The sequence below is a fragment of the Salarias fasciatus genome, chromosome 18 (assembly GCF_902148845.1).
Source record: "Salarias fasciatus chromosome 18, fSalaFa1.1, whole genome shotgun sequence".
Lineage (NCBI taxonomy): Eukaryota > Metazoa > Chordata > Actinopteri > Blenniiformes > Blenniidae > Salarias > Salarias fasciatus.
The window spans coordinates 7145836-7158529 of NC_043762.1; the positions used below are offsets into that span (position 1 = coordinate 7145836).

At 52.5% G+C, this 12694-nt stretch overlaps 1 protein-coding gene across 1 annotated transcript in view; it reads right to left on the reverse strand.

Annotated features, from left to right (window-relative positions):
• LOC115405110 (microtubule cross-linking factor 1-like) overlaps window positions 1-11717 on the reverse strand; it is a 44543-nt gene extending 32826 nt beyond the window's left edge. The window contains exons 1-3 of the mRNA XM_030114572.1: window positions 10761-11717; window positions 8696-8920; window positions 8447-8605 (exon numbers count right to left, since the gene is read on the reverse strand). Of these exons, the coding sequence (XP_029970432.1) occupies window positions 8447-8605; window positions 8696-8920; window positions 10761-11522 (1146 nt within the window). The 5' untranslated portion in view covers window positions 11523-11717. The remainder of the gene's footprint in view (window positions 1-8446; window positions 8606-8695; window positions 8921-10760) is intronic.
• Between the last annotated feature and the right edge of the window lie 977 nt (window positions 11718-12694).

Sequence of the window (12694 nt, forward strand, 5' to 3'; positions counted from 1 at the left end):
GAAAACGTCTTTTCCTGTTAGAAACTCACCAAGCGCAGACCCTTCAGACCCTTCAGACCCTTCAGACTCTTGCTCTTGCTTGATTGTTGCTTTCAGACGATGGTTAAAGTTTATCTCCGTAATCCTCTCCTTGTGACGTCAATATGGGAAACAGAGCGTTTTCACGGGTACGGGAGGGGCTGAAACTCTGAGCAGCAGAAAAACGAGGAAAGCTCAAATTTTTGGTGAGCACATAACTATATAACAAGGTTAGAACATACAAAAATTGAATTTTGCATGATACAGCCCCTTTAAAATTATTCCAGTAAGGCTGAGCTACGTGAGTAACAGATACGATGTGAGATGTTGGGATTTAAAGACAGATTTGAGGAAAACATTATCTGCTGTGGGTCAATGATGCATTAAAACCCCTGAACCCCTCACCATCAGGTGAACTGATGCTTTGTTTTTAAGGCCATCTTCTCTGGTTTTGTCCGTACGGAGTGAGAACACAGTCACACGACATGGATTCAGACAGCTAAGAAATGTGAGAAAACACTGATGGACAATACACTGTTATTACATTTTCAAATGAAAAATTAAATAAAAAATCTTTCAAGGATTTTTTGTTCTATTAAAAGGTTTATTTCTGACAGCGCACCAAACCTGGACTGACGGGCTGAACTGTGTCTTTCACAATAAGGAGAGAAGGACTCAAACGACGAGCTCAGACAGAAGATTTATGACTGAAATGATGTGATGAGAGTTATCTAATCACCGGACAAAGACCTTCCTGTGAGCGGTCTGAGAGCGAGGACTGAAAGCACACACACACACACACACACACGAACGGACTGTAATTTACAGTGCTGCCGCGCGCTGGGCCGTCCTGAGGCTGTGCAGAGAGAATCAGCAGGCGTGTGAGGCGGGGAGTCAACAGATTTCTATTCCTGGTTTCCCAGCAGAGACGTTCGGCGGCAGATCGCTCCAGAAAACACCGACTCTCCAAGGAAACCACCCCGGTGGCTGCAACGACCCCCCCAACATGCACACGCAGTACATCCTCCAGCAGGATGGCGTGAGCGTGCACGTGTGTGCATGTGCATGTGTGTGTGTGTTTGTGCATGAGGTGGCGTGCGAGCGGCGGAGGGTCGCTCCCATCCTGCTCCTCTCCACTAAGCTGGGCCTGACCTCAGCCTGAGCCCCGCCGTGCATTACAGACCTGCACAATGGGGCTTTTATGGGGCCCGTCACTCACGCTCTCACTCAAACGCCGGCCTGGCACGCCGCCGGGGGGGGGGGGGCGGACGCCACGCCGCTCTGCCAAACTGGCACAGGACAAAGACACGGTGGACACAGCTGAGAGGGGAGTTAAGACATTCACCGGGAGTTTCTACACTAATGCCGTGCAATCCCTTCAGTCAGTCTGCAAAAAAAAAAACACAAGACTCGACAATTAGCTTCTGATAATAACGAGCAGTTTCCTCAATCCCGGAACGAGCGCCGCACAATTAAGACAACAACAATAGCAAGAGAATCAGGTTCAACACTGAAAGAGGAGTTCGGCTTCGTGATTAGTCACAGCGGTGTGTGTGTGTGTGTGTGTGTGTGTGTGTGTGTGTGTGTGTGTGTGTGTGTGTGTGTGTGTGTTGGACACTTGAGACTGGGCTGCAGCGCTGACTCTGCAGATCTGACGGCGAGCAGAGACAGCAGAGAGCCCAGGCTCCACCTCGCTGCTCCCATTAGCGGCTCCAGCTCCTCTCAGATGTGTAATTACAACCAGCTTCACCTGACGCACACACACACACACACACACACGCCATGGACGGACATTAATCAGATTTTTTTTCCTCATCGCAGCTCAGAAGATGAGGACGATGTTGAGAGGTGACGATGAAAGGCTGCAAATATTCTGCTATCTCCTCAGAGATGGTGAAATACCATAGAAGAAGAGCGATAAGGACGTGGAGAACACATCCAGAGCGCATCAACCAGGACGGAAATGAAACGCGACACCGGCTACAACACTGGAACACGTTTCTGCGTTGATGTTATCTGACTTTGTGTCCAATGAAAAGATAAGAAAAAAAAAAAGATAGAAAAAAATGAAACTGGCAAAAGAGAACCACAACAGTGGTTTTGTGAGCCAGACTGGAGCCTCTTGAGGGCCAGTTTTGGCCCACTGGCCTTATGTTTCACACCCCTGACTCCTTCTTATCACTCCGTCATTTCACAAGGAAGTGATCTTTTCTGAAGTGACGCCATCAGACGCCGCCGCGCAGCGGAATTAAACCACAGCGGCTCTTCAAACAGCTTTAATTAACTTTACCGGGACTTTTCAGCTGGGTGTGGTCAGTGAAGACGTCTGCTGGCTCACAGCCGGACGCCGCCACGCTCCGCCACCCTGTGAACAGCCGTAAAACCACCGACCGGTCCACGGCTGATTAATGACCCGCCTCCTCCGCCCATCACCGGTTGCCACAGCAACAGATGGACGAATTTAAGAAAAACTGTGTCGTTTTGTAACTCCGCTCATGCATTTATGTTGAAATATCACATGAGCGAGCGGCCCGAGGCGTTCCGGCAAATAAACCAAGACGTAAATTAATTTTATTGATCAGTGAGGAGAAAACATCAGATCTGTGAGATATAGAGATGAGCTTATAAGAACTTGCAAATGAGGACAGCAAATCTACTCTCTCCTCTAAACGGGGCCGTGAAGAGTGAAATGCACAGTAATTTACTGCCGTCTTTCCTCGCTTTCTTATAAATTTAAAATAAGACTAGACTGCAGAGGAAGATTCACAAAATGTCTCGTTTCTGTTTAGAAGTTTCTGAATATACCTCAGGTGTATTTTATATATTAATTTACAACTCAGAGAGAGACACCGAATCTCCAAGAAAACAGTTTCAGATTCTTTACACTTGAAAAGCTGCATATCACCAAAATATCAACCGATAAAGTGTCTGTCACCTTAAAAAAAGAAAAAAAGACAGCAAATATAGAAGGAAAAGGGCAAATATCCAAACACTGCAACAGAAACCGATATAGAGCTCGCTCACGGCTTATTGTGTCTCTTCCACTTGACTGGTTCTGCTTGAAAACCAGCGGATTGTTTATTGTCTGATGCCAGAAACCCTCCCGAGTGGCGTCTGATCCCGGTTCTAAACTGATCACACACTCATGTCACAGCCGTGGTGTTATAAGACCAGCAGCATGAATCGCTCTGAGAGGTCAAAGGGTCAATGTCTTCACAGAAACCAAACAGTTTACAGTGCGGCAATGTAGCAGAACCTTTCCGGGGGAAACGCAGGAGACAAGAAGAGGCCGGTGGACGTGAGAGGCCTCTGTCTGGAGGTCATTTAACGCACGTCCTCCAACCGGAGAGCGGAGCTATAAAAACACACCGAGGTGTGTGACGGGAGTCACCGTGTGTGCAGCAGCACCAGCTGCAGGCTCCCCAGCAGAGGATTCTGGGCCTGCTGGCAGTGAGCCAGCCGAGTGTGTGTGTGTGAGGGGAGGCAGTGACGTTATACACACACACTCCACAGTGTACAGAGGAAAAGATGGGATCAGATAGAGGAGCAGAATAATGCTGACAGATCAGGCCTGGTAAGAGATCCGGCGTCTGCCGGGCCGGTCCCGCCACGACCAGCCGCACGGCGCGGCTCAGACGTGTAAAACACACAGATCATCTCCGTTCCCCCGTCGCCTCGCGCCGGCCAGATTAGGAACTCATCTTTGAAGGACGTGTTTACAGGATAAACCCGGCGTCTTGTCATGTTTTCATCTGACGAGGCTTTTTGTCTTGTTCTTTCCTGATTTCTCCCCCCATCCAGGGGTTTTTGCCGGTTTTGCTGCAGCCTCTTCTGTTTCTCGGTCACTTAAAGTGAACAGTATTTTATTTATTTCACCATCTGTCGCTGATGGGAGACGACCGGAGAGTCGATCCTCGCAGTCCGCCGGGGTTAATAAACATCGACGGATCAGTAAAACGGGGCTGCTGGAGCCAACTAGTGAGAGTCAGAAAAGGCAAAAAGCCACCGAGAGAACTCCGACACTAGACGGAGGAACAACACTCGACCGTAGGAGACACTGCGCTCAAGTCAGGAGCGATCCGTCACTGGGCGAGAATGTAAATACACTCATTCTGCGTTTCATCTGCTGCCTTCAGGACTTGGATTACACACACACACACTTCACCAGAAATGATAAGAAGCTGATGAACCCGGTCTTGGTCCACAGGCCTCGTGTTTGACACCCCTGCTCTACGGTAATTTATAACAGATCAATCTTATGATTGAATTTTCCTCCACTGGTTCATTCAGAGCTTCCTCTGAGCTGCATCCGTTTCCTCCAGGCCTCGAATTGTGATATTTGTGCACTAAAGACTCTAGTGTACGTTGCACAGTGCCTGAAATATGGAGTCAGAGGAGCAAAAAGCAAACAAACAAAAAAAATCTCCATATTATGATTCAAAATATATTTTCTCCCTGTGGTCATGATGAGAACTGAGGGGAAGGAGCAGGATCAGATGATTCCTCAGGCAGAGGCGGAGAGCAGCAGATTTCTGGAGACGTCGCCGGTTCTGACGAAGCCGCGCCGCTCCGTCTTTACAGCTGGACTCATCATTTAATCATGAGTGTGTTTGCGTGCGACGCTCAGCCCCAGAGAGCCGGGAGTGCCAGCCTGCGTTTGGCTCCTCGGCCTCCCACTTCGTCTCGACTCCCGCAGGAAGAACGTTTCACTCCCGGATGAAGCACTAACCGCCCGGCGAGCCTCCGTCCGTCAGGCCGTCCGTCCGTCCGGCCTCTGGTGCTCCTACGGAGGAACCGTCCTCCGGGATCCGGACTGAAGGCGGCTGCGCTAACCGGAAATAGAGCACTCTGAGGGCCCGTCCACACGGCAGCCAGCTCAGGGGGAAATGTCCGTTTGCACGGAGGAGCCACGGAAAACACAACTTCTCGAAAAGTTTCGGGCTCCGACTACGTCCTGTTAGGTATTTCTGGCGTTGCCGTGTAAATGAGAAAAACCAACGTTTGGTGTGAAGGCCGCAGGTCGTCCTGACGAGCTGCTTCGGACTGTTTTCTGTCACACTGCCCTGCTGCTGCTGCTGCTGCCTCCCGGACTCAGACCATCTCTGACCTCTGCTACTTCTAATTACTGCTTTCAGTCCGGCAGAGGATGATCCAGTCGGATCGCTTTCGCCGAGAATAAACGCAGAGAGGACAGACACTTCGAGGTCTGCCGTCGTCTCCGGGACGTCACGCAAGTGCGTTTCAGCAGAAACACATTGAAACACTGCTGCATTCACGCTACGGTGAGGCGCTTCTGCATCAAGACAGAATTTAACACGGGAAATCTGGAGACGGAGAGCGAACCGCTGCACCACTGACAAACATCCTCCTCCAAATCCGCTCTGTTCAGCCGACCCCACGCCATCCTCTCTGCTCCTCGCGTTGGGAGGATTGGTGAGGAACACAGTGAAGCTGCCGAGCTGCCGTCAGCCTCCCTAAATATAACTGCTAAAGCCATTTGTTCCGGTGGAGGAGAGAGGCTGCGCCATACAGACCCCTGGCTGGCGGAGCGAGCGCTCCTCTTGGTTTGGGATGTGGGTTAAGCTGAGCAGCGAAATGTGAGACAATGGGGAGATTTTTTTTTTTTTTTTTTTTTTTTCCCTGCTGATGGATTCAAAACCTCCCTCAGTTCTGGTATCTGTTCAAACCACACGGTTCTGCAATAAACTGGTTCTTTCTTCACGTTAAACATCCAAACAGGACATTTTATACTCGAACTTTAAAAACACGCAACGTCTATCTCAAAATTCATTCACGGCGTGTGTTTGAAGCCGTGAATCCCCCACCTGCAGACCGACTTCACTTCCCAAGTGACTGCCTTTCATGCTGATGTTGGATTCGTGCATGGCGGCGGCGGCGGCGGCGGCGTGACGGTATAAGCTTTATATGGATGTGTGTCACTGCAGCAGATTTTGACTTCCAGCAGCGTCCCCGCTGCTCTCCTCACGCCTCTCCTCCTTCCTATTGGTGCAGTCAGACGGCAGATATTAACTAGGTCAATGAGATTCCTTCACACTCCTCTGACAGGGAATCACGGCGCAGGGAGGCGAGGAAGGAGAGGTGAGAGGCGGCGATGAGGAGGATCAGAGCAGGAAGCTTCAAAGCTCGCCGTGCTGAGAGGAGTCTGCAGCGACTCCCGCTCCAGCATCCGCGATGCGACTTCTTAAAAAAAAAAACGCAGAAACTTCCCGTCTGCAGCTCAGGAGAGTCAAACACGTTTCGCTTCAGGCCAGTTTCATCTTGAGTGGACCCACCGCTAAAACAGAGCCACAAAAACCTTTCCTGATCTGCTGCGCTGCAGAGTATACGTGATGAAAATGTTGACATTTTCACAAAAACGCGAACAACTACAGAATATGACCACAACCTCCACACAGAGCCCGTTTTAATGACGCCTTCTGGTGCAGAATACAGTGAAATGTCCTTGAAACTTCTCCTCTGGCTGTTGCACCTGCTGGTTTTTTTTTTACCCGGCAGCACAGCTCTGAGAGGGAAAACCACACTAAAGAGTACCCGGAGGAAATCCATGCACAGGGAGAACATGCAAACCACTGCACCACAGTGTGAACGCTGCTTCAGGTGCACGTATCAGTGAGTCTTCCTTCGAGCATCTTTCCGACGTCCTGGAGGTCCGGTGTCCGCGGAGCTGCAGCCGCTCGCCTCCCCTCCCGCCCGAGCCGACAGCAACACGCCAGGCTGTTTTATAACAGCCCTTCTAGTTGGATTAATCCATGTCGGGGCGCCAATCTCTGGGCCAGAAACACACTGTGCGGCTTCTGATCGCACGGAGACAGCAAGAGACGGGGAATTGCAACAGAAACACGACGGTTTTTAATTCTAGCTGCAGATTACTGCGGAATATTCTCACTTTTTCAGGTGTTTTTATAGCTGCTTGTTTGTCTCCGACTGGCTCGAAAAAAGGATCAATATAAAGTATAAATACAGCGATCTGGGAAATTTGGCCGATATGGAAATCAGCAGCACTTTGCCTTCATTCCCGTGTCTTTGCGCCGTCTTTGGGAGGTCTCTTGATTTTTGTCAGGCTTGCTGACTTGGTGTTGTGGATTTTATACCTCGCCCGGGTCACGGTTTACAAGCTCTAATTAAAGCAGGAGGAAAAAAGGCAGAAGCTTAAAATCCTGTTGAACTGCATTCTTATCAGCCGCGCTCGCTCCACCTCTCGGTCCTGTTCCTGAGATTAATCTCAGCCTGAGCGACTCGCACAGCAGAGGGCAGCTTCTTCAGGACGCCGACGATCATCCTTATCACTTCTGCCCTGGATATTTATCATAAAACCGTAGACAAAGACCCAGAATCCATTGCAAATCCATAAATGAACATATCGGGGGGCGTGTTGCAGGAGACTGGAAGTCTGCTTGTGTTTTTCTGGGACAAACCTCGAGGGAACACGAAAAACTCTGCGCTGGTTCGGAGCAGCCTCTCCGCTCTCCGCTCGCCTTCCCTTCGTGCCGGCGTCATCCGGCGCTCATGCATGTATTCATCACTTCCCCAAGACGCACAAAACTGTACACAAGAGCCGCGTTACGGGGCGCGGCGCGACCTTCCAGTCGGATTCAATAACCGGGACGGGCACTGAGCGGGAGTCCGCCCATGAATCAGAAACCCGCCGGACGGTCGACCCGGTGATCCGCTGTCCAGAAGTTCCCCGAGTCGCAGAGACGACGGGGAAAAAACTGGAGTTTGTTTCCAGACCAGACATGGATTTTCTGTCCCGTTTCCATCAGGAGGATCAATGGTGATGAAGCGTCTTTCAGAACAACATTTAAGGTCACATACGTCCCCGGAGCTTCGATTTTAAACGAGCGGAGGACATTTTTTTCCAGCAGGTAGAAGCATCGCAAGCGCAAACTGTGTCATCCAGCTGCCATCTCCACGCCGAGCGCTCCGGCATTAGCCTACTTTCTCTCCGCTGGCAGACGGCGTGCTACCTGCCGTTGTCAGAATCGATTAGTCTAAGCAGCTGAACCTGAGCAGCGCTGAGAATAGCCTCTGCCCACGGCATTACCGGCCTGGAGACCTCAGCTCAGAGTTATCAAAGCAGATCCTCAGAACTCAGTATCTGTAAGAACATCTGTCCCACGAAGAGTCCCGGAGCGCTGCAATTCCACAGAGCTGGGATAGAAACGATAACACTGGGAAGAAGAAGCTGCTGAAAAACCTCCTCGGAGCCGATTTCAGAATCCGAGGCCCTCGGGTGGAGCTCGGATGATTGGCTCTGGTCTTCCTGCAGCCCAACGTTTCCTCTGCAGAGATCCAGCAGAGCGAGGCGGGAAGAAGCTCCAGCAGCAGCCGAACACATCCATCACGCACCACCCACACCACCCGGCCTGTGTGTGTGTGTGTGTGTGAGAGAGAGAGTCAGTCTCACCTCTTTGGTCCGCTCCAGCTCGTTGTGCAGCGCCTGCTTGGAGATCTCCACCTCGATGATCTTCTGTCGGAGCTGCTCGTTCTCGTCCTCTGCCCGGCTGCGTTTGTCCTCCACGCTCTCCAGCTCGTTGTGCAGACGCACCGACACGTCTTTGGCCACCTGAGGTCACGGGAAGGGGCCAGAAAGGTCACGCTACCTGTGACTTTAACACACGCACACACACATTTTGACATTTTTCTGTTGACCGACCTTCAAGTCCTGCTCCAGGCTCCGCAGCAGCTCCCCGTCCACGTGTCCGGTCTGAGCCACCCGCAGGCTCTTCTGCTCCGCCTTGCGCAGGCGGTACTGCAGGATGCGGCAGTTCTTGTTGGAGCGGTCCAGCTCCCTCCGCAGCTCCTGCAGCTGGTACACCTCCTCCTCCAGGTAGCTGTCCCGCACCTCCTCCATCTCCGCCCGCAGCTCGTCCACTTCATCCTGAGGGCGACACCACGGCCCGTTACAGCCCAGTTCGAAAACGCCGCTTTGACCTTACATTCAGGAGCAGGACGGGACTCATCATATAGTGTCAGAATCTGAAGCGGAGCAAACACCCCAAGGTCAAGACTTCAGAATCCGATGCTCCAACATATTAGAGGAGTGATATACCTTTGTAGAACCTGCCAAAACTTTCACATGATTACATCTGAGTCTCCGTAATGCTGGTGACGTAACGTCACAAGCTCTAAGCATCTTATCTCCTGGATTGGAAACATCCATATTCCCAAACTCGGGGAAAAAAAAGAAAAGGCAGATTTATCTAATGAACTGAAATCAGCAATGTGTTTCTTCAAACGGGAGGTGGAGGAGGAGGAGGAGGAGGAGGAGGAGGAGGTGGAGGAGGAGGAGGAGGAGGTGGAGGAGGAGGTGGAGGTGGAGGAGGTGGAGGAGGAGGAGGAGGAGGAGGAGGAGGTGGAGGAGGAGGAGGAGGAGTGGAGGGACACTCTCCTCTGTTTGTTTTACAGATTTCCCCTGAGAGTCAAACACTGAGGCTCAACTGGCACCTGATGAAAAGACGGAGGGGGGAGGAGGAGGGTGTCATTTAATGAAGACTGAATCTATCCTCATGTGGGAGAGCGCCGGGCCTGCTGTGATCCCTGCCGGTCCCCCGGGGGGAGGGGGGAGGGGGGGGGTCCTCCCGATCGATGGACAAGTTAAAAGCAGAGCTGGAGCCACGAGAGGCACTTTGAAGGAAAGATTACTGACGTTTATGAAGTGTGTGTGTGTGTGTGTGTGTGTGTGTGTGTGTGTGTGGCCACTGCCACTAGTCAGTCAGCTGTGGTTAACGTCACACTAATGAGACGTGGGATCACTCCACCGCTCCGGCCCACTCCAGGTGAATCCTGTGTTTAGCAGCAGTGCCGGGGACTCCCAGACGCTTTGGCGTGAGGGGGGGGCAAAGACCCTCCGAGTCCCAGCTGGCAGGAGGGTGTTTGAACCCCACACACACGGGACATCTGACTGTTATCAAGTCCTGTGGGATAAAGCCATTACAGCCCGAGCCGCAAAGCTGATTAACTCCGTTGTGTTTCCACCCGGCCGGGGAGAGACGCCGACATGCGTGATCAAGTTTGAAATAATACTCTCATCAGGAACATGCAAATAGACCTGCCCGGCTCCCCGGTGCCGCATTATCTGTCAGAACCCGCCCCCTCCGGCCCCCCGGCTCATGGGGGAAGCCTGCAGAGGGTCCTGACACGGAGAAGCTTCCTGATCAGACCCTGAGCGGAGAAACCCAACAATATTTGGAGTCATTGTTTTTAATACGCTCAAAGGAAACAGCTGCCTCAGATCCCCTGCATCTATTGTGGAAGTGTCTTTGAGCAAGGCACTTGAACCTCAGACTGCTATATGGACTGAGCGCCTTGCGTGGCAGCGGCCTCCACTGGTGTGTGAATGTGATTAAAAGTGTGTATCAGTGAAATCCATTCATTGCTGTGTGTGATGTGTTTGAACATGGTGAGTGGAAAACCTAAAAAAACACAAACAAAACAAATGTAAAGATGAAGGTGAGTCGACATCAGTCACGTGCAGACATGGAATTAAAGGGGGGGGGGGGGTCAATAAAAGCCCCATCAGCAGAGGTCAGAGGATCCCAGGGGGAGAGGGGTGAAAGCAGACATGATGGATGGAGAGAGGACAGCTGGACATCAGTGACCTGGAGCTGCAATAACTTCCAGACTGAAGAGATGGATGAGGGGGGGGGGGGGGGGGGGGGGGGGGGGGGGCTGCTCCGGATGGAGCCTCTGCTGGGTTCAGGTCCGGGATCCGGTCTTACCTTGAGGTAGTCGTTTTCAGATCTCAGATCCTCTATCTCCCGCAGCAGCTCCTCCTCCGGTGCGTCCTTGGCTCCGGGCAGTTTGGGCTTCTTGCCCCCGTGCGCCCCCGGAGCGGGCTGAGCCTGAGACGAGCCCCCCTTGGCGGAGGACGCGGCCGCTCCGGGCGGGTTGTCCCGGTCGCTGGAGCCGGTGCCGGACTCCGCGTCGCTGCTGGCGGCCGGCGCCAGCCTCTGCTCGTCCGACAGCGGCTCGGACGGACAGTCCGACAGGTCGGAGCTGCTGTCGGTGTGGCTGGCCCGGCCCGGGGGCGCGCCGGTCGGGACGCGGATCGGGGATCCATGGCTGAGCGGGCCCGGGCTCCCGGAGGGGGGCTTCCCTTTCTTGCCTTTGGTGCCGTCCGGCTTGGCGCCGGCGGCTCTGGGCTCCGGGGCCGCGGGCTGCGGAACCTTCGTGGGCTTCTTCGCCACCGCAGACTTGGCGGTGCTCCGCGCCGCGGCCGGCTTGTCTTTGGAGCCGGGGCTGGTGCGTCTGGAGCTGCGGTTCGGCGGCGCTAGGGACCCCGGGGCGGGCTGCTGCTGCTGCTGCTGCTGCTGCTTGTTGAATTTGGGGGACTTGGGGACGATGGCAGGTGGCTTGGCGGAGCGGGAGTGCACATCCTTCAGGAAGGGTCTGGCCGGGGAAGGCGCTCGGTTCAGCCGCTTCTTCTCCAACTGGTGGTTCTGCGGTCTGGTGTCGCTGCCGGAGCCATTGGAGCTCTCCATTATACACCGGCACCACCCGCTGCAGGAGGCCGATGGAGGGAACGATCAATCCGCCGCGAGGAGCTAAACCCCCGACGAGCCACGCCACTGAAGCAGCCCGGTTTCTCTTCCGTCTTCCCCGCCGGGCTGAGGATGCGCATCGTGCGTGGAGCTGCGTGAATTCACTCCATCCTCACTGCGTGCACCAGGTTGTCTCAGCGGAAGGAGGACCGGGAGTGGGGGGGTGGGGGGGACGGACGGGCGGGCTGCGGTGCCGCTTCTGATCCGGATCAGCTGGTCTCCATCGCTCCGGTCAGCCCCGGTGTGCGGCTCCTCCTCACACTCCTCCCGATCTGACACGGAAAATCTGCAATCTGCGGTGTGAAGCCCAACGCCCGTGATTTCCTGCGGGGCGCATGCGCACCTGCCGCCGCCACACACCCCTGGCTTTCTCCCGGACCAGGAGGGACCGGGTCCGATCAGGTCTGATCCGGGGGGGGGGGGGTCCAGGCTGGACCAGGTCTGACGTGTAATGTCGCGCATGACCAGATGGCGCGCACGTTATTGGCTATCGATCACCTCCACGTGAGGACTTCGGGGAGACTTCACTGATTGTTTTCATACATTTGACAGTCGTTCTGACATCAACAACATGATTTAATTCGTGTTCCTGTCTGGATATTTACACAATTTTAATTACTGGAAAATTCTTTTAACACTAAAACAGAAACAAAACCACATTTTCACACTTCATGAGAACATTTGTATAATCCACTATTCCTCCATCTTTAGATGTGTAGGAAAAATAGCTTTAACCTTAGAGATAATCTAGTTTTATTTCTTTATTCTATCATTTTACTCTTCTATCTTTATTTTCAGTTGTTCTATACTATCTTGGATTTTGTGCCTTGCAGGAAACATGAATGTTATTCTGCAATAAATATTTTGTAAATTACAACGTTGGTACAATGTACAAAAAAAGCTTCAGGTGAGGAGCAAAGACCATTCAATGTTCACTTCCTCTAATCGATCACTTGTTTCAAATCTCTCAAAAGGAGAACCACTTTTTCAAAAACCTTATTAAGAATTATTGTGGAATTTTTACGATTCATTGTGGTTTTATTCGTTTTTAACCCTTTATCCCGTATATTTTCCAAACTCCCACATTTCTTCCTGTTTCTGTCAAACCAAGA